Below are 22,414 nucleotides of genomic sequence, written 5' to 3'. Positions count from 1 at the left end.
CAGTTTTGGCCCTGATAACAAGGGTTTTCCTCACTATCACTGCTTTTCTTCTTCATAAACGAAAGCATAAGCATATTAAAAACATAGATCAATTAACCTGTAAAAATAAATAAAAAGACTTTGCTGTATTTCATTAACAGAAGTTGCTTTTTCAAAGTAGGAAAGTTTCGAAGAAATAAGCAAGTTCTATTACACTTGATACTTCGATCAAACAAACACCATTTTTTACAGATTATGAACTAGGTGACAGTTCTAGTGACTTGCTATAAACTACCCAAAAGCCCAGCATGAGCCATGTTTCTTAAGAAACATCTCCAAGGAAACCCTTTCTGCTTCCCAGCTGCTCTGTCACGATACCCTGTCTTGACAACTGCAGCCTCCTGCTGCTTGATGAAAAAGAGAGTTTAAAAGGAAAAGCCTTTGTTGACCTTCCAGGTTTTATTAATTTTATTGCAAGTCTCCCAATGTTTGCTAAGTTTCTAAAGTCCCAGTTCCTCCAATCATGGCATTTTAAGGAAGTTTATCCCTTCTGGTAATGTGTAGAAGAAAAATGAAAATTCTTGCACTTGCAGTTCCTGAAGAAAGTTTTGAAGACTAATCTAAAGGGACCAGAAAAAAAACCTGAGTGCATTTTAAAAAATTTTTCATGGGTTTTGCAATCTAATTCATCTTTTTTAAAAAAGTTATTTGGGCAATGTTTTAAATAGGACAGTCTTAGCAGTTAGAGGATGTTGTCCATGTCAAACAACAGCACGAACAAGTTACATTAACATATTTTAAAAACCACCTAGAAAACAGGCAGTATGTTCTGTAGACATCACTGAGAGTGAACAGTAACAAATTTCCTCATCCTAAAAGTAAAGCATGATTTATTTTCTGGTCCATATGGTCAAAAAAACAAACCCCCAAAATCCAGGCCCATGCATTCTTTGCCACCTGCATTTCAACAGTGGCAAAAGATATGTAGTTCAAATAGTAATAGCTCTATATCCCTGCTTAATCCCTGGAAGGAGCATATTATGTTCCTTGAACTTGCATCCAGTTGTTTGGACAAAGAATGATATAGCCAGCAGACTTTTTACAATTAGGGATGCACAGTCAGTTTATGCAAAAGATTTACTTCAGCACATCGTCTGAAGCAAGGTTCTTGAAAAGCTGAAACCATTCAGAGCTGAAACTTAAAGCAAAGATATGGACCATTTAGCAGAAGTTTCAAAGGGGCAAAGGATTATCTGAACAGATACAGGAAATCTGTTGCAGAGAGAGGCACGTATGTTCACTCTATGATGCAGCTTTTGGACTACAGAAAAACCCACCTGCTCCTGAGGTTGTTTTAATACTTCTGTAAAGTAACTGAAGTATTCATTCTGAAGGGCTGAAAATCATTCTGTTAGCTGTTTAGACAGTATTGCAAAGTGTATCCAGAAACAGCCTGATGTGCAGCATACTATCAGAAAAAGTGCTGCTCCTAATCGCAACAAAATTTAAGACTTAGAACTGAATGAAGCTTACAGACTGTGTGCTCTAAGAAAATAAACAGAACCAGCAGTACCATAAACTAGATCTATGCTAATGACATCAGGAAAGAGCAAAGAATCATCCACAATTAAAAAAGCTGCCTTTACACAGCATGTGAGCATTATCTGTTCTTGGGCATTAATTACTCCAGAACCATGTAAACTAAAGAAATCTTTCCTGCATGTTGTTTCCTTGAAGAAAGATGTGTGTGGGAAGCTGATGAACTTTTACAAACATTATTTCACACGTTTCAAAGAGGTACAATCTGTTTTTTGTTGATAGAAATAAAAATTCTAAAATTCTGTTAAAAAGATATTGTACCATTTCCAAGATAGAATTCACAGTTACAGAAAAGTGAATGGAAGAGGTAAATTCAGTTAAGTCTTGCATCAAGTTTGATCTGATAATAAGCTGGAAAAAAGGAGTATTAATAAGGTGGCAAATGATGGGGTCTCACTACCTGGCTCAGGTAGATAAGAATGTAACAAGATACTATTTTTCATTAGCAATCATTAACATCTTATCTCAGAAAGAATAGTTTGTGAATACATAGAGGAATGGTAAGGAATCTGAAGTTTTAAGTCCCACTGACTTCCAATGTTTATAAAAGCTTGCAATTAAATCACATTTAACAGCTTTATTGAGCTGAGATGCATTCCCGAACTCAGTTCTCATTCAGCCATACTCAGAAGTATAAGTCCCTCCAAAACACATAAAACTCAACTTGCAATTGCCTCATGAAAGGGACCTTGTTTTCACAAAAATACAGCTACCATGTTGCAAAAGATAACCGCATTGCATTATACCACTCTTCGGTTTTCTGCCTCTGTAAAACAAAAACCAACCAAACAAAAAAACCCAACAAAAAAACAATTCAACAAACTTAGAAAAAGTGTGTTACCTATCTTCCAGCTTAGAAGTAACTCGCTGTAGGATCTGTGTGGCCTGCTTGTGGTACTCCAGCTGGGCTTGCACAAGAGCAGAAAGCTGGCTCACTTGTTCAATCTGAGGGTTGACATTAAAACATCAGATTCTAGGCAAGTACTAGCAGCTCAGCAATAGCAAGTAAAGACCATTGTCACACTGACAATGCAAAGGCAGCTTTACTTATCTCTCTAAGACTTCGTTCATCTTTGTAGTTTGTACATAGGTTACATACAAATCTTTATTCATTACCATGTATGGTTATGACCTGATCTGGAATGGTAACAGCAACTCTTGTCCATTGATCGTCTCCACGGCTGATTTGCATGAACAGCAGCCTACAGACCTACCTCATCCAGCAAACACTATGAAAGTAAAAATGAGACTGTAATGAGAGCACAATACACCTTCTCCAATCCTGCCTTTGAGGGGCACAAAACAAGAAGCAGCACTATGGTCATGCTTCTGTTGTACTCTGTGCTGTGAGGCACACCAAAACAAGAAGACACTACATACTCCTGGATGCAGAATATTTGTAATGAAGGCAGATAGCATTCTACTTCATGAGGGAATAAGCATTCAGAACTCTTGTGTGGGCAATAAAATTGCTAGCAGTTCCCGTAACAGACAATGCTGCAATGGTGTAATGCAGGCCAGCACTCTATAGCCACGTGGCATTGGATGTTACCACAAGGACTAAATTTACAAACTTGTTATACTTCTTCAATTCCAGCACAGCTATGTTTAACTTCTATCATGCAAATATTTTGAGGTTTGTTATGGCCCCTCTACAGCAATCTGGTAACAAAATGAAGAATTAAATTAGGTGTGTATTTAAATTTTGGACAAATCTAGTAATTTACTTAAATGGGAATATTTAAAGCGAGTTTTCTTTGATCACAAAATCTATAAGACAGACATCAGCTAAAATGTGTTTTTTCCCTCCAAAAGAGATAATTCTTTCTTCTCTCTTGATTTTACAGTTTCAACATTAATTGTAAATAGAATATTAAAAAAATATAGATGTTCAATCCTAAACCAGTCTGTGAGCAACAAATATGATGTAGAGTCAGATTTGAGCAGTCACATTAACTTGGGCTTTCCTGTTCATTATTGCACCTGTCTACAGCAGAGACCATGGGGTTATGAGTTCATCATCTCTGATCTTTACCAATCCTCCGAGAAGCCCACACACGTGAGCAAAAGCCTGACTCAAACCCTAATACCACAGCTAAGTAAAAGTCATGGTTACTTTTACACAATTCTAAGAAGGAAGATGTTTTGTTTTGTAAGTAACACTATACAATTAGTAAGCACAATGATGCTGCAAAGATTTTATGTTCTTTAGCTTAGTTACCCATAAAATTAGTCTTATGTGTGCATGCTGTACATTACTATAGCTTTGGAGACTCTCACTGAGACCACCAAGGAGGCAAGTGCTTCCCCACTGTACAGTGACAGGAGTCTGTGGTGTCATGGATTTAATGAGTCTTTTAGGTTTTAGACTACCTTAGACTGCCTTCACTGCTGAACCAGTATCTTTCCTTTTTTAAGATTCAGCTCCAAGATTAAGAAGGGATAACTCACATCCATCTCCAGAAGGTTGAACATGCTTGACTCAGCAATTTCTTTCGATTCATCAAATTTCTCCAGAGCTTGGCGAAGTTCTTCATCGGGGAGCTTGCCCTGTCTTTTCTTTTTGTAATCAAAATCCAGGCGTCGACCCTCCATTTTCTTTAGGTGATGCTAAAAACGAAAAACCCAAACTCAGGCACAGAATAAAGGATGTTCCCCAACTGTCCTTATATTGCATTGCAATTGGGTAGTCCATGTACATTTGCAAGCATATGCTCTTTGCTGTATATCAACCTTTACCCAGAGAGGAGAAATACAGAAAAATGAGGTAGGTGGTTTTACATATAATTTAAGAAGCCATGGTGTGCTGCTGTCTAAATGACAGACCTTCAACATTAAAAAATGAAATAGATAACTGCAATTGCCACCCATGTAAATGACAAGTGAGTTTCTAGCCTTTTAACTCTGATGCAGAATTACCTGAACACCACCATTTTTCCCTAGATGTTTAAGAGAACTCTACTAAAACCACAAGTTAGTACATTTTTTGCCTGTGTAACAGTTCTCATAAACAAAACAACACAGAAAATATTTTTATCGTTTCTATCAGATCACCAAAGGGTCTTAACATTATATTTTATTACAGATTTTTTAGTTTGTTAACTGATGTAACACTCACGTCAATTTGTTTAGCAGGTGCCACATCAAGCTGGAAAAAAGTTAATGCTACAGGCATAAGCATGAATACTTCAGGTGTTTAGTTTCCCTCAGAAGCATCAATTTGTTGTCTGTTGTAACACTTATAACTTTGTCAACTTTTCAAATTATATCCAACTGCCTAAGACATCTTTCTTCCACATAAATTTAACAATATGAAAGCCTTACTGAGCTCAGAAGAACAGTCATATGTAAAGACAAACACTTGCTGAATTTGGGAGGCACATTTACTTCCACAATTATAGAGTTAGGTCACGTCCACAGTATGTGGGCAAACAGATTTTCCTCTGTCAATGCTGTCTGGTTCTTGGATTACTAATTACGTAATTATGCAAGCAAACAGTGCTTGTGTTCTAAATTCCTGGGAATGTTTCAGACACAGTCTTCATACAGACAAAAGAGTAATGCCAGTCTACAGGCAACTGACATGTCATACACTAGAAAATTAAATTTAAACATCTGTTTATTTATTTAGTGAAATGAGCTTTCATATGGTAAGATTAGAGAGCTGTGCTCATGCTTGCATGAGCTTGACATGCTACCACCAAAAATGTTAGAATTTTGATCTGTCTCATTCTAAATCATCAACAAGAGAGACAGAATTGAAAAGTAAAACTCAAGCCAAAAGAGCCTAAGACCAGTTCATTTGTGAATCTCAAAGAACATTTAAAACTAAATAACTAACATAAATTTCAAACTTATACAGAGTCTGCAGATTGGACACTATTAAAATGCCAGATTGAAGGCAATACCTGTATTTCTCTCAGATCTTTGTCATGAAGATTCTGAAGCGGGTCAATGAAGTTTTGTTTCACTTCCATGTCTAAAGAATCCTTGACCTCAGAAAGCTCCTTCATGGCTTCTCCCACATCTGCAAGTGCTGGTCCTGAAAGAAAAGATGTCCAGTTTATCTCACACATAACTTCAGTCCAAATCACTGTAGAATGAAGTTGAGTCATGGAAATTTCAGTTAACATTTCGTTTCAAGTCTCAAGTTTAGGAAAGAAATAGAATATGACACACTGCGCGAAAGGGCAACGAGGATTTTGCACTTCTGCAGCCCCAGAGTTTATGCCTTGTAACACAGCTGAACCTGAGGATCTATGCTGTGTCAAGACACCCTCCTCCACAGCCCTTGTTGTCCAATCATTACTCACTCTGGTGAAACAAACATGCTAGAAAATAATTATCTGTATTTGCTGTAGTGCTGCTGTCAACAAACTCTAGACTGAATACAAAAATAGCTCTAATGCAAGTCTAGGTCTCCCTATTTTTACCTGTGAGACTGCTGACAGTAACAAATGTAAAAATTCTTTAAAATTTCACAGACGTTTTTCTGATGAAAGATTTTCTTGAAGAAACTATGGACTGCATACGCCTACTCAAGTCCATAAACTTCAATAAGAATTATCTGCCTTCTGAGATTTCCTCCAAGATTAACTTGAGGGTCTCAAAAGTTCTCACTCTGGTTTACCTCACCTTCATGAAAACAAAAGCAAGAAGCTCAAAAATACACTCCTGGCTTGACAGGTGGGTTGCTGGAAAACCAAATCAAAGCAAACTAAACACAATTTCAAGGAATACAAAGGGTATGAAAACCCCAAAATGTGAAAAATCAGATGGAGCTTTGACTCCCAAGCAGGGGATGCCAGCAATGATCTGCAAAACTAGAGAGCCTGGCAGACATGGATGAAGAGAGACAAACAGCCATAATAGCGGCAATTAGTAAAGAATGTGAAAATAATTGCCATATCTATTCTGCTGCATGCTACTGCAATCACCAGGGAACGTACAGCAATTTGTGCAAACTAAATTCTATTAGTTCTTCATTTTCCCTTTAAAAATGTGTTTGAAATGTAGCAAATGAGAGGCAACCAATTAAAAGACAATTCGGTAGTCTTTAGCACAAATCAACTTACATCTGCCAAGCTAATCAGTAAATTATATAAAACAAACAAGAAAGTACCATTCCCATTGCAGATGTCTTTACGCCAGAAACAACATTCTGTGAAGATTCAGATAGGAAATAGATTTTTCACAGTCCTATTTGAGGGTCCTGTGTGTCACCATATAAAAATGGCACCAGAGAAGCCCACACAAATTGGACATGAAGACAAAGGATCCCTTTTGGTTAGAATTCTATTCTTGAAGAACACAATTTTAACTCTCATTTTAAAATTTCTAACTCAGGCATCTGTAAACTCATTTGGACCATGGAGGGAGAAGTGGTTGACGTATTAGACACAAGTATTCACTAATGCCTTAAAATGTGAAATTTGGTCAGAAAAAACAACAAAGTCTATTAAAAATCTATTATCCTTTATTCCTGGCCTGTAATGAAGACACTAACTTTTATTATAAGGATTCTGAGGACAAAAAGGTTTTATTGTACACATGCATAGACAATAATACAGTTTCTGAATATGTAGGTCTTTCATCCTAACACATCCCCAGTAACAATATCTATGAGAGAGCCTAAACTCTATATGCCATGGGTCCAAATGGAAACAATTAGACTTTCATCCACAATAAAAAAAACTTTAGTCCAAACCCGCAAAAGATACTCAACAGGCCTAGATTGAACCTAAAGGAGAAGTCTGGTGAAGCAGAACTCTGATGATCCTTGCAGAAGTTCTTCCTTTATAAGAGCACAACACTTTAATAATGAAAGTTATATTAAATTTTATTACAATTTTTATTACATTACAACACAACGGGAAGTAATCAAGTTACCAAAGTTGCATTCTTCTCCAAGTTCTCGGCCAAACTTCAGCATGGCATCTGCCAGCAACGCTTCAGCCTGAGGGTAACCTGGTCCCTTTTCCTGGCCTCGAATTTTGGACATGGTGTTGATCATGCTGAGTTTAGCTCTGGAAGCTGAAGCAGGCAATTGACAGAGGTTACAAATATGCAATCATTTGAGAATACAGACAGGAATGCGCTATTTTAATTTATTTGAACTACCTACAATGTATCTGAAGGACATTACCTAAGTTTAGGATTAAGCTCTGGTTTTCATTAATTATTTTTAGAGCAAAGCAATGAAATGTTGCTGGTCACTGACTCGTTTCTTCTCCTGGTAGTTCAGAGAGGAGGCTCTGTCCTGAACTTCAAGACAAAGCTTCCCTTGAAATTACTTCGACAGAAGAAACCCCAGAAATACCCTCAGGATAGCATGTTCAATATGTGCTACAACTCAGGCAAAAAAAGTATCTTTAAGCTATCTCCAAATTCTCAATCTTAAAATCCTTGGGTACCAGATGGATAGCAGATTGAGCTAGGCTTCCTCTCAAGGAAAAGTCCAGACTAGGTACACTCAAGATTAAACTGTGGTGCCCCACATTTTTTAAATGTTTGAAGGTTTTTCTGTTGTAGAATATTAAATAAAACCTATGTCCCTAAACATGATGTCCAATAACCTTTGAAACATTTCCTGTCTTTTATGGGAATTTGGGGTAACTCCTACTTCAATTTGGTTTTGAACTGTACTTTAGCTTGTATATTATTGCAGATACAAAACTGCAGATCAGAAGAGAGGACACAATTATCATAACTGATGAAAACAAAGACAGCAAACAAAAAAATAATTCATTTGCTGGATAATGTGCTTTAGTGAATTTCTTCAGCTACAGAATGCAAATGGCCTGCAGAGAGTGAATTAATTAATGGTACTTCAAATTTCGCCAGCTGAATCCTGTTGCCAGCAAATCGGACTCAGCAGGTGTTTCTATCTGCATTATTGTGTGTGCTACAGGAGGGCAGCTATGAATGTCTCTACCTTCCTCCTCACAAAGGCTTGACTTTGTTAGTTGCTTATGAGTTAGTATTTCTATTTCCAAACATTAGTAGCTCACACTGCTGTGTGCTGATTTCATTACTTAAAACTCAACCTTGCATACGTTTCTGCAACAAAACAAAACACAAGCAGACTAGAGTCATCAAGTATTTTGCTCTTAACTTACTTTCACTTTGTAGCATGCAAATGTACGCAAAGACACAGAAACAGACCCAGGAAAATTGGTGTCGTACTTATTTTGCCTGAGAACCAACTATAAAAGGATGACATACTTTTAACATACAGTAATTACATTTTTGCAAGCTTTTTCGCTACCCTTGAGTGACACCAAATCACGCTTTTTAGCATATCACAGTATCACAGTATCACAGTATCACAGTATGTTTGGGATTGGAAGGGACCTCAAAAGATCATCTAGTCCAATCCCCCTGCTGGAGCAGGAACGCCTAAGTAAGGTCGCACGGGAACATGTCCAGGCGGGTTTTGAATGTCTCCAGAGAAGGAGACTCCACAACCCCCCTGGGCAGCCTGTTCCAGTGTCTGTCACCCTCACTGAGAAGAAGTTTTTTCTCAAATTTAAGCGGAACCTCTTGTGTTCCAGCTTGATCCCATTACCCCTTGTCCTATCATTGTTTGCCACTGAGAAGAGCCTGGCTCCATCCTCATGGCACTCACCCTTTATATATTTATAAACATTAGTAAGGTCCCCCCTTAGTCTCCTCCAAACTAAAGAGACCCAGCTCCCTCAGCCTTTCTTCATAAGGGAGGTGCTCCACTCCCTTAATCATCTTCGTTGCCCTGAATTTATTGATGCCTTCTGTTTCTACCCACTACAAAACTACAGCCAGCAGACTGGCTAACTGTTCAGTATAAGAAGTAGCATTTCAATGAAGTGTCTGGCCTTTAAAAATGGCATGAAAATAATGGTGGCAATGGGAAAATACAGAGGCACCAAAGGAACTATGGCAAAACCAAAATCAGTCAGGGGAATTGAGGCAGCAAGCTGAATTAAAATAGGAATATGTGTGAGTATTTTCAGAAATAAAAGGAAAAAAAAATGAGTAAATGCAAAAATCAAAGTGGCTACATTCTAGACAGGCAGGTAAGAGCAGAAAGCAAAAGATACAGGAAGGAATGAAAAAGATTAAAGGACAATAAGGGAAGAGCAAGAAATAATTCATAAAGAGAAGAAAAGCATGAAAAATTCATGCTTCAATGATTCATCTAATCATTCAATAATTATTACAATAGAGTACTGATTTAGTAGGAAATCTCAGAATACATCCACCAGTGGTCTCATTCCACTTTTCTTCTTTTAAATATTATTACAGTAACTTTTATGGGAGCAGAAGTAAGTTTGTGGAAAATCGCATCCTGAGCCCCTTCATTTCTGTTGCTTTATTGTGCTAGCGCCACATGGTTTCTTCTCTTATGTTTCAACCTGAGTGAGGACAGGCAGAGATGGACATAATACCCCATGGAAGTGACCTGAATGCTTGATTCTTTTCCCAGTTGCGCTCCCTCTCCCTTACACTAACTTTCATGGTGTCACCAATGTGTCGCCTTAAGTGTTAACAGAGCCACAGCAAAACATAAGATTACTACCAAAGAGCTCAAAAGAAACTTCAGCAGTAGATTAAATTGCTCGTTCCTTGTACTTTCAATCTTGTTCATCCTGCACAATTTTCTTGAAATTATAGCCATGTACATCTGCATGGAGAGCTTTGGAGCCCTCATCATGTTCAATTTTAGCTATTTGCAGCCATCCTTCTTCTATTTTTTTTTTTTTTTTCCAAAATTGAGAAGTCTAAAAATCTGACTTTTTGATTCATGCTAACCTCAACTCAACATCTTGCTCAGTAAATTCACCTTTGTCTTTACCATCCTTTTCCCTTCTTCCTTCCTTTCCTTTCCTTTCCTTTCCTTTCCTTTCCTTTCCTTTCCTTTCCTTTCCTTTCCTTTCCTTTCCTTTCCTTTCCTTTCCTTTCCTTTCCTTTCCTTTCCTTTCCTTTCCTTTCCTTTCCTTTCCTTTCCTTTCCTTTCCTTTCCTTTCCTTTCCTTTCCTTTCCTTTCCTTTTCCCCATTCCTTTTCCTCTTATTTTTTCTTTCCCACATTAGATAATTAACTGTTTAGCAAAGTTACACAATGCTGCATAGTTCATTTATTGATCCTCCAAAACACCACGAAGCAAATTGATCGCTAGCACTGCAGTGCTATGCTGTCAAAGCATATTGATGTTTTCAGGGCACATCATACTTATCAAGGAATGTGTGCTACATCCATAACCCTCTTCTCCCTTCCAAACTCAGGTAAACTTTAAAGAAAATATTCTGTTAAATATTGCTGTTAAAGATTTTTTTTTCATTAAATTTCCCCCCTCTTCCCAATGTAATATTTCTACTTTTTATGAAAATGAGAAAGCAAACAGGAAATACTGGAAATCATGATTTTTTTGTGTCCCAGGTAAATAGTAATATAGTTACAGGGAGAATTTTAAATAATTTTTATTTTATTGAAAAAATAAGTAATTTTCCATGCAATTCCTCTCGCTATAGGGAGCCTTTTTTCAATTGGCATAAAACAATTTAAGATCAGGTGAAAGCTGAAAAAAGTCTGTCCTCTTTTCCTCTTACTCCATCTACTGCCATTGCCCAGCTGTGGAATGAATAACATGATCTCATTTGATATGCGAGACAGTAAATCTTCTTCTTGCCTATTACAATTTTAATTTTCTGATCCTACTTGCACATGCCACAAGCAAATGAAGGGATGTGTAGACAGAGTATGGAGACTGCTCTTTCCTGCAGCATGGCAAACTTGTGCCAGCCTGAGGTGCCTGAAATCACACCCTCAGCTACTCACAGAAATTTTGCTCTTTGCCATTGCTGTGAGCCTCCTTCATGACTCACAGCAATCATAATCACTCAGATGTGACAGGAAAGAAGTCAGAGAAGCACTAAACAGCCAAAGCTTATTACTCAGCCTGTACAGTGTTGCACAACAGCAGCTTGACAGTAGTTAACAACTTTATCACTAGTCCCATGTTTGTCAATCCTATTGCTTTTCCTGAAGAGTACTTCTTGACAATCAGCAATGACTCAAGTGACAAACTGTATTTCATCTGTTGACATAGAAACTATCCTAGGCATCATTATTTTCTTTCCAGCAGTTAAGAAGTTGTAAATATTTTTTCTCTTTTTTTTTCAATCCACTGGCAGCATCATCGTATTATCTTCTTTGCCTCTGTGGTCTGACATAAAAGTATCTCAATTAAGCTATTCCAGCAATAGTCCTTTATCCTACCACACTGGAACTGAAATATTTCACACTGGTTGAAATGTGTTTGCAGCTATTAGCAAACAAATTCCTCACAGTGAAAAAGTGAATTAGGTCTGTACTTCCATGAAATTCTGAGGTACTTGTGTTAGGCAGATAGCCTCGTTTTATCTTCATACTAATTTTGCACAAGCATAAGTTTGTTGACCACGTCAGTGCAGATGGCATTGACTTATGCTAGTATCAAAACACTTGTGTTTCCAGATGACTACATAAATCTTCAGCTTCTTGAATTTAATGGTTTACTTGATTATAACAGCTCCAGATCGCTCTTTGTGAGGCTGAGGGAGCTGGGTCTCTTTAGTTTGGAGAAGAGGAGACTGAGGGGTGACCTCGTTCATGTTTATAAATATGTAGAAGGTCTCATTCATGTTTATAAATATGTAGAGGGTGAGTGTCACAAGGATGGAGCCAGGCTCTTCTCGGTGACAACCAATGATAGTACAAGGGGTAATGGGTACAAATCAGAACACAAGAGGTTCCACTTAAGTTTGAGAAGAAACTTCTTCACAGTGAGGGTGACAGACACTGGAACAGGCTGCCCAGGGGGTTTGTGGAGTCTCCTACTCTGGAGACATTCAAAACCTGCCTGGACACATTCCTGTGTAACCTCATCTAGGTGTTCCTGCTCCGGCAGGGGGATTGGACTAGATGATCTTTCGAGGTTCCTTCCAACCCCTGACATTCTGTGATTCTGTGATGCTTCGGCAAGAGAGGAGCATACAGCTGTCCATCAGCCCAATAAAAAAAATGTCTTTCATCTCCCCATGCAAACCAATAGTTTATGTCTATTTTGAAGGTTCAATTCAGTCACCTGTGATTATGTCCATTTATCTGCCCTTTTCTCTAGTTTGGCACCAACAGCTCTTTTGCACCCTCCCTTTTGTAGTAACTCTAATGAGGATGGGAAATGGCTAGAGGACAAAGGTGAAAGGTGTTGTTATCATGCCTGATCCTGACGCCCACCCCTGGGCTGACTGCCTGGCCCTGGTCTGTCCCCACCCCCCGGGAGGTGCCTGACGCCCGGGGCTGCTGCTGCCCCAGTGCCTCCCGCCTGCCCTGCTCCTGCCTGGAGCACTGGGACGGGCCTTGGCTGCCAGGCCCTGCCTGGCCCCTCCTGGGCAGTCCGCAGCCACCTCCAGCTCCCCAGGAGCCCTCCATGATCACAGGGCTGACAGTCAGATGCCTGCAAGTAAATACATCTGGTTTCTAGGCATATGCTGCCCTCTTACCTAAAGCAAGAACACACAAGAGGAAAACAAGCCTCCCAAAGCCAGTCGTCATTTTTTTTACTCATTTATTTTACTTCATGGTATCTGCACCAATTTTGTGTTAACTGCACCAGTGAGGATAAGATCTGTTAGACTACATATCGGTGAGAAAGAGTATTTTCAAAAAGCGCTGCAAGTACTGTGAGACTGTGAAATTACACTACCTGGATTGGGCTGAAGATACTCTATCGTTTTCGCCATTATCTCCATAACAGCCCTGCTGGTAACATCCACTTTCTAAAAGACAGAAACAGGAAAAAGAAACAGAAAAAAAATGTTAGACAAACATTAGACAAATGTTTCTCACTCTTCCATTTTCTTCTTATAAATTCTCTTCTTATAATTTTTTGTGTCCCTGAGAACAGCCCTGGTACCAGAATGGTGATAATGTCTGGAAAATTTCCAAAGCATGAGTCCATCATTTCAGTTTATAGTGGATCCACTCTCAAGTGAAGACATTAGTAGAGAGTACCTCAGGATTTGTTAAGAATTTGATACGACTCATTGTAACATGCTGGTATTTTACATCACCCTGGGAAGAGTCCACAATAGGTAAAGATTTTTGATAAAATAGTCACTGAAAACTGCTTGAAGAATTAGCCATCTTTGATACACTAACAGCTGGAAAAAATGAGATTAGAGCAAATGTCAATCAAAACCAACCATCAATGATAAAATGGGCTGTCTACCTCTTTCAGAGTCAGTGCTGGTAAAATTGGGATACAGAAGACTTGGTATCACTCTGTTTTGAATTTGAAGAAACCTATCAACATGGATGCACTGATTGTTTGTTTCCCCTGGCTGACTCAGAATTTTAAAATGCTTAGAATTTAATAGCATTACTTTCTTCTACTGTAGTAGGAATTCTTACTTTCTTAAGAAGTACTCCACGTCAGCTTCCTAATCTGCATACAGCAAAGTATGCAACTACTCTTGCACTCAGAATCAGACATCAGACACAAAAATGCTTGGGCAGATTTGGGGATCCCTGTAATCTGTCCTGTACTCTGCATTTATGAAGATACATTGCATTTCTCTGCAAGGTAGCTTGTGTCCCATTTACCATACTGACAAGTTCCTATTTTAAAAAAGAACACCTGAGCTAGGTTGGTTGCAGCACGCTGTGACCCACCTCTTTCCTGTTTCCTGTTGCCACTGCCATCTGCCAGTGCTTGCTCGATGCTTCACATGAAGAAGCTGAAGAAATCTGCCAGCCCTGGCAAAGGAGAGTGAGGGCGAGGGAACAGAAGGCCAGGGATAGGCAAAAGGAGCATGTCCACTGCCTGCAGAAAAGCTGGCAAGGGACACAGGGCCAGGCAGGGAGCGTGGAGGTAACTGATGAGTTTACTCCATTCTCTTCTCAACTCTCAGTGCTCTTATGTCCTCAGCTGCCAACCCACGCCGCACATGAGCACTATGTGGGACTCACCCCCGGCTGCTGCCATGTCATATTTTCCACTCTAAACCTTGCATCTTTTTTCTGAATCTTCATTAACATCTTCCAGTTTTGAGGGCAGTGCCTAAACTTGTGGCACATTCAAAGGGAAGCTATGCAGAAGGGGAGAAACCAACTCTGCGGTACTTTTGCTGGAGGGAGTACAAAAGATATGCCCTTCTCCATTCAAGGTTTCCATCTCGCTATACAAATGTACAGATAAATAGCTTCTGTATCTCTCCATCATAACTATATATCACATACGTACCCTACAAATCACCTAGCTGTAGCTTGTGTTAAAAGACTTGACAGTATCTTTCAAAGTCAAAGCCAGAAAAAAACTGCCCATACTGATCTTTCCAAATGAAATATTATCACCACCACACATATCTGTGCCTTTTTTTTTCCTGTCCCTCCATAGAAACACTCAGTGCTATCACTGCCAGCCTCACCAAGTAGTCTGTTGGGGGGTTAACCCCACCTACAAAAGACATTCTGCCAGTGGAGGCTGCATAACAGGATCTCCGAACCTATCAATGAATATTCCAGTGCACAGTCAACCCCCTTCGGCAGACAGCTCTTGCTCCTCTTGACTGACGCTCACAGAGCTGAGAATTACAGGCACCCTTTTCCATTGGAATTATCATCTTGTAGACAGACCTTACGTCAGTTAGTGATACCCTTGGCTTCAGTGATCACAATATTATGGAATTTGGAATCCTGCTGAGCATGCTGAATGTTAGTACTAAGACATAAGTTTTAGATTTCAGAAGATCAAACTTCAGCTCACTCAGTGCTCAGCTGGGAGGAATTCCATGGGAAGCCTCCATGGAGGATAAAGGAGCTAGCGAGTGCTGGGATTTTTTCAAGAACTCTCTCCTGGAAGGACAAAACCAGTTCATTCCCCTCAGAGGTAAGCGTAGTTAGTAGGTGAAGCAGAGTCCCCTTTGGCTTAACTGAGAGCTTCTGAGTCTGCTCAAAACCAAAAGAGAAGCATACCAGAGATGGAGCAGTGGATGAATACCCATTGAGAACTACAGGGGCATTGACAGGGTGTGCAGAGGTGCAGTTCAGAAAGCAAAAGCCAGGCTCACATTGAAATCAGCCAGAAATGTCAAAAACTACACAGAAGTGTTCTTCAGGCATGCACACAAGTAAAAACAGAAAGAAAATATTAGCCTGCTGTTAAACAGGAGAGGTGACTTAGTCAGCAACAACGCTGAAAAGGTGAACGTTCTCAACACTTTCTTCACCTTGGTCTTTAGCAGCACTGTTGTCCCCCAGGCCTTGGGAATAGACAGGCAGGTTCACACTAACACAGACGCACTGTTAATGAAGGAAAAACTGGTATGGGAACAAGTACAGGTGCTTGACTCCTACAAATTGATAGGCCTTTACAATATCCACCCAAGGGTGTTAAGAGAGATGGCTAACAATATTGTGAGGTCACTCTTCATAATCTTGGAGAAACTGTGGAGATCAGGGATATTCCAGAAGACTGGAAGAAGGCTAATATCAGTCCAGTCTGCAAGAAGGGCCTAAAGGAGGATCCAGGAAATTAGAGTCCCATCAGTCTTACTTCAGTCCCTGGGAAGGTTATGGAATGAATGCCCCCTCCGTGGGGGCTGTCACAAGTCAGATGAAACACGTGACTGTGAAAAGCCAGCACTGATTCACAAAGGGCAAGTCATGCTCAACAAACCTCACCACCTTCTACGACAAAGTAACCTGCTCGGTTGATGTGGCATAAGCAGTGGACATTGTCTACATGGCTTTCTCCAAGGCTTTCAACACAGTTTCTCACAGCCTCCTCCTAGGGACACTGATGCATTAATGTCTAGACAAGTGGTTTCTGTGATGGGTGAGGAACTGGCTGACAGACCATACCCAGGGGGTGCTGGCAAATGGCTTCTTTTCAAACTGGTAACCTGTCACAAGTGGGGTCCCCCAGGTATCGATATTGGGCCCAATGCTGTTTAACTTCTTCTTAAGTGATCTGATGATGGCATCAAGTGTACACTGATGAAGTTTGCCGATCACACCAAACTGAGTGGGGTAGCAGACACTCCAGACGGGAGAGCCACCCTGCAGGATGGCCTGGATAGGCTGGAAGAGTGGGCTAACAAGAACTTTATGAAGTTCAACAAGGACAAGTGTAAGGTCTTCCGCCTGGGAAAACATAATCTACGAGTGTAGCACAGGCTGGGATCTACCAGGCTGGGGAGCAGCTCTGTGGAAAGAGACCTGGGAGTCCCAGTGGACAACAAGCTCAATACAAGTGAACCATGTGCTGCTGCAGCAAAGAAAGTCAACAGGATGCTGGGCTGCATCAACAAGGGCATCATAAGCAGAGATGAAGTCATTATCCCACTCTACTAAGTGCTTGTCAGGCCACACCTGAAATATTGCGTTCAGTTTTGGTTCCTGCTATGCAAAAGAGATGTGGACAGGCTGGAGAGGGTTCACAGAAGGGCCACCAAGGTGACAAGAGGACTGAGAAATGTGTCATAGGAGGAAGGGCTGAGAGAACTGGGCTTGTTCAGCCTTGAGAAAAGAAGGATTACAGGAGACCTCATCACCACGTTCCAGTATTTAAAGGGTGGCTACAAAAAAGACGGAGATTCCCTGTTTACAAGGAGTAACACTGGGAAGACAAGGGGTGATGGGTACAAGTTACTTCTGGGTAGATTCCCATTGAATACAAGATGGAAATTTTTCACAATGAGAACAATCAGCCATCAGAATAATCTCCCCAGGGAAGTGGTAGATTCGGCAACATGGGACACTTTCAACATTCAGCTGGACAGGGTGCTGGGCCACCTTGTCTAGACTGTGCTTTTGTCAAGAAAGGGTGGACCAGATGATCCTCAAGGTCCCTTCCAACCTGGTATTCTATGATTCTATGATTGTTTTCAGAGATCCTGTATAACAGTTTAACTGAAACTAATTTGTAGTTGACATTAGTCTCAATCTCTGAATGAAATATTAGCATTATAGAGAGTGCCATATATTATGTATGCCTTGGTTAGAAAACAAAAAGAAATAAGAAACTGAAAGATCAGTCCTGCTGAATAAAAGTTAAGTCTTTCACAATTATTTGAGTGATTCAGGGACAAAAGCTTTGAAATTCCTGTCCTAGAAAGGAAAAATGAATGGTAAGAATGAAAATATGCATCTGTATTTAGACTTACCCTTTCCATTTCTTTGAAGTCATCATCTAGCTTGGTTCCTTCTGCACCTCCTACTTTTTCACTCACTTTCTGCAGATAACAAAACAACAACAAACAGATTCAGCAATAAATGAAAAATCTAGTCATCATGTTTTCCTGGAGAAATGTTTTGCGACTTTTTTTCTGTAAGTGGGTAGAACATTCAGACATAATATTTTCTGAAAAACTTATTTCAAACACACTTTAACTCAACTTAAACAACCAGAAAACACATTACTGCTTAAGTCTCAGAGACCAAATCTTCTGCTGGTGTTACAAGTACATATTATACTATGATATCTTTGCAAGAACAAACCTGTTTCGTTGTTGAATTAATGTCTGTTTCTTGGAACTTATCAAGCAGTTAATCAACAATGACAGATCTGTATTCAGTAGACAGAAATATCCGTGGTCATGTGTGCTGATGAAAAAGGAGGTGATTTCATAGAATGAACTGGGAAAAGGATCAAGGTACTAAAATAATTGTCAGAGCTGAAAAATGGCCACAACTGCTTTGTCCAGTGTATATAAATGCAATGCCAAGAGTAATAATCACGGCTAAGCACAACGCAAGAAGCAGGTCCCAAGGCCTGACCCCAGCCAATCAGAAGGTAACAGGCACTCATGCCTGAGGACTCTCAGAAACATACTGACTCAAGCCACAACCAGGCCTTCACTATTAGAAACAGTGTTTATAAATTAAATAGATAGATAGATAGATAGACAGACAGATAGACAGACAGACACATAGATATGAAAATAAATACATTCACACCATGCAAGAGCATGAGGTTCACATGAGTTATATATAAAATACCCAGTTGACAGGCTTATTAATATTAGAAAAAACAAAAAGGAACTTTGGTGTCATGTCTTTAGCAAATACTCTGGCTTTTTTTATAAATTAGTCTGTTTGAAAAATAACTGGAAAACGATCTTGTGCTACCATTTCATTTCCCTGATTCAGTGGACACACAGAACTGAGCTTCCACTTACTGTCAGTGAAAGTGACAGTAAAAGATTTGAACAGTGACTACTATGCAGCACCATTCAAAATGGATTTTAGCAATTGCACTGTCAGTCACAAACTGTTTTAGTGGTGTAATTCCTCAACTAAGTCAGGCGCAAACGACCCAGTGAATGTACTAGTCTTTCACTGGGCTGGTATTTGTCATAGGAAATTAATCAGCTATGGGGGATTGGACTAGATGATCTTTTGAGGTCCCTTCCAATCCCTAACATTCTGTGGTTCTGTGATTCTGTGATTCTGCGATATGACTTTCTGTTTTCTGTCCATTTTTAGTTCTTTGTACCAAACACCATTTATTTTTAGAAACATTCCTAGGTGTCTCAGAATACTTTTTAGACTCTTTTAACTAAGCGCAACTACTGATTTCAGTGAAGTGACTCCTGCAGTAAACAAGGAGGAACAGAAGAAAAATTGTACTTTTTTCCTCTTGGTTTTGACCACTGTGTTAACTCTTCTATAACTTTCTTTCAGCATAACACCCACAGTGAATCACTCACAAGCCATTAATAATAGTCAGACATTTGAATAACTTCAAATTCACTCCAGTTCTCTCCAACAAAGCTGCAAGTGCAGCATGGCCAAGCACTTATTTATGCAGGCTATAATTATCTGTACAATAGGAAATGGCTATCAGCTCTCTTTGTTTTCTGTCAGCTCCTTGCAAATTAGTAGCCAAAATGGTACACTAATAAGACATCAATACTACGAACCATCCTGAAAAAAAAAAACAAACAAAGAACTTTACTATATATTTATCCCTTCTTTCCTATACAGAATAGATGTGCAAATCCATACGGACACTCTCTTGTCACTAATCTGAATGCAGACAAGTTTCTGTGGTCTGTATTACTGAATTTGTGCCTTACAGAGATCAGTCAAGTGCCACAAAAAATCACGGATTTCAAACTCAGTGCTGTTAGGAACAATTCTGCAGTGGACAAGGGACAGATTCATTGTCCTAAAAGGTGCTATTCATTTGCAATTTCTGTGAAAAATGGTAACGAAGGAAGCAAAAATACCAGAAGCTTTCTTCACCAATCCATGGATGAATCTTCTGCAAATGGACCTCCTACTACAGATGACGTGGCAAAATCTGCACAGGAACTTTCTACCACAAACGTTTCAGGTCACTGAAACAACAGCATGCAAATATGCTGCTACTTAAATATTCAAAACATGTTCTGAATAACTGAAATTCAACTCTAAAAATACAAAGTACCCAAAGGTAATTAATGTTCCAGCCCTTTTTAGCTGTAGCTTTACTTTTCACCACTTTGAGATATTTTCATAGTTGACAAGGATTTTCAAAGGCATGGCTTATCATCTCCAGAGATGCCCTAAAGATCCCATCTCACATCTACAAACCACAGCAATTGCTCCTTCCCTTTCATCTTTACTCTAGCTGAGGAATGTAAGACACTTAATAGTGCAGCTCTGTAGTCTGCTGGAGTGGTCACTGCTAACTCAAAAAGGCAGGTCATTCTCCTCTCCCAAACTTGCCTTCTGGTTTTGGTCACTTTGTTATTACTAGCCTCACAATTGCAACCATGAGTCACTCATTTAAAGTGACTAACAAAACTATTTACCAAGCAGAAAACTAATTTGAAAAGCTATGGGTGAAGTACTGTTACAGACAACAGAGGTGAGTCAAAGGAGAGAGAAGAGCTTCAGCCCTTCTGGAGCTGGGTGACTTTTCTTTCAGGGTAGGTACATCGTAGGCCCTCAATGAAATATCTTCAACTCCATTATCCAGAAGAAGATCTGGTTTGGAAAAGCACAGACAAACCACAGGAAACGAACAGCTGAACCAAAATCCCACTAGGAATTTTAAACACTGGGTTCTTTTTCTTGAAGGCCATAGCCAATCAGCAGTCAGAGTTGAGAACTCAAATTAACGATTTATGAAAATTTAAGAAAAAAAATTAAACTCTCAGAAGTTCTTGCCCCTTAGGACAGAAGGGGGAAATCAACCCAGAAGACGATATTAAGCCCCCTTTGCAAGGCCATATATTAAAGTGGTTGGGTGGGAGCACTGGGCCCGAGAAAGGCAGACTACGCGTTTGCAAAAGAGCCCACATCAATGTCATCATTGTATTGATTACATTCAGAGATATTTTTCAGCCCGTTTATATTAATCCTCCAAATCAACTGTTAAAGCATTTCATTAAGGCTACTGCTCCACTAAGACTGTCAGATCTGATTATCATTCAGCCAGCTTACATCAGCTGAGGATCTGTTCTCGTGCTGAGGATTCAGCAGCAGTCAGAAACGCTGCCAGCCAACACCTACAGCTAGCCAGAAAATAAAGTCTCCTTTGCCATGTCATTTGAGTCAAGGTTTCAAGATCTTCATTCTTGCTTTACAACAGGATGAAAACTGGGCCCTCTAAGTTGTCTCTAAAAACAGAAATATTACATCTCCTCTTAGTTCAGGCGTGTGGAACAATCAAGACCTAATATGACACCTCAACCAACATTATTTAGTTATTTTGTGACTGCGCCTTCTCTTTCTAATGTTGATTACCTATTCCATCTTGCCTTCAAAAAGCCTTTACAATAAAATTATCATTATAATATCAATGTATTTTCTTTAAAAAATAAAGATTAAACATACAAACATTTTCTGTGTGGGCAAAAAATGTCATTAAAATATTTTTGTGCATCAAAAATACACATACCTTTTCTATACCTAACAATGTCATGTTTTACAGTTGGTATCTCTATATTTTATATGACTGAAAACAAATACTATGTGCCTGAGAGCAAATTCCAATTTTACAAAGTTCCCATTTCCACTCAGGCAGTATATTAACATCTGCTGGTCAGAATTATTTCAGTAGGGATGATAAAAGTGGCATGAATCCTACATCTAGGGGAAAAAATAAACTTGTTTTTTCCCTAGCAGATAATATTAAAAAGGCAGGGCTTCGGTAAATGCTGACAGGATCTGGAACATAAGCCATAGTGACAGGAGTGTGCTTTGGTAGATGAATTTAATATGAAACAAGACGACTTATTAGGTCTTAGTTATAGAGCCATTTGTTCCATTTTTCATATAGTTGACCTTATTTTTTTATTATTGTGTCATAAAGCAGCATGTCACACAGGACAAAAAATGCTTGTGCGGTCACTATGAATATGCTGAAAAATTCAGTTGCCTTCTGTAGAACATACTGATGAACACTTGTTCCAGATGTCACTCTATGTTCCACAGGTTTCTATAGTCCTTCCATGCGGTTTTCACCTTTTTGACTTTCTCCTGTCACTGTAAGTGTTAACATTCTGGAAGCACAGTGACAGAAGTAACTTCAGGTTTGCTAAAGATATTCAAACAGGCTCTAAAATGCTGTGATGCGTTCTTAGTTTTGCAAACACAAGGACGACATAGCTGACTTGCAAAAGAAACTAGTGAGAAACACACATTTTAATGGGAAGAAGTCTGTGTACACATGGTGAAGGTTCGCCAACACTGTAGGCTTTTCAGAAGAAGAAAACATTTGAAACAGAACATCGATAAAAAGCACAGACTCTAATAAAGATATTTTCTGCTTTTGGTTCTCTCTGTCACTTCACGTGCTAGAGTAAGACAAAACTGCCACTTGC

General features: G+C 39.4%; 1 protein-coding gene across 1 annotated transcript in view; it reads right to left on the bottom strand.

Moving 5' to 3' along the window:
- The window catches only part of SH3GL2 (SH3 domain containing GRB2 like 2, endophilin A1), a 98,257-nt gene that overhangs the window by 7,331 nt on the left and 68,512 nt on the right, over positions 1-22,414 (bottom strand). The window contains exons 2-7 of the mRNA XM_065046186.1: positions 17,765-17,833; positions 13,303-13,375; positions 7,468-7,611; positions 5,487-5,620; positions 4,030-4,188; positions 2,420-2,523 (exon numbers count right to left, since the gene is read on the bottom strand). Coding sequence (XP_064902258.1) covers positions 2,420-2,523; positions 4,030-4,188; positions 5,487-5,620; positions 7,468-7,611; positions 13,303-13,375; positions 17,765-17,833 — 683 coding nt within the window. The remainder of the gene's footprint in view (positions 1-2,419; positions 2,524-4,029; positions 4,189-5,486; positions 5,621-7,467; positions 7,612-13,302; positions 13,376-17,764; positions 17,834-22,414) is intronic.

The sequence above is a fragment of the Columba livia genome, chromosome Z, assembly GCF_036013475.1.
Source record: "Columba livia isolate bColLiv1 breed racing homer chromosome Z, bColLiv1.pat.W.v2, whole genome shotgun sequence".
In the NCBI taxonomy this organism is placed as follows: domain Eukaryota; kingdom Metazoa; phylum Chordata; class Aves; order Columbiformes; family Columbidae; genus Columba; species Columba livia.
This window is presented reverse-complemented; position numbering and strand designations above follow the sequence as displayed.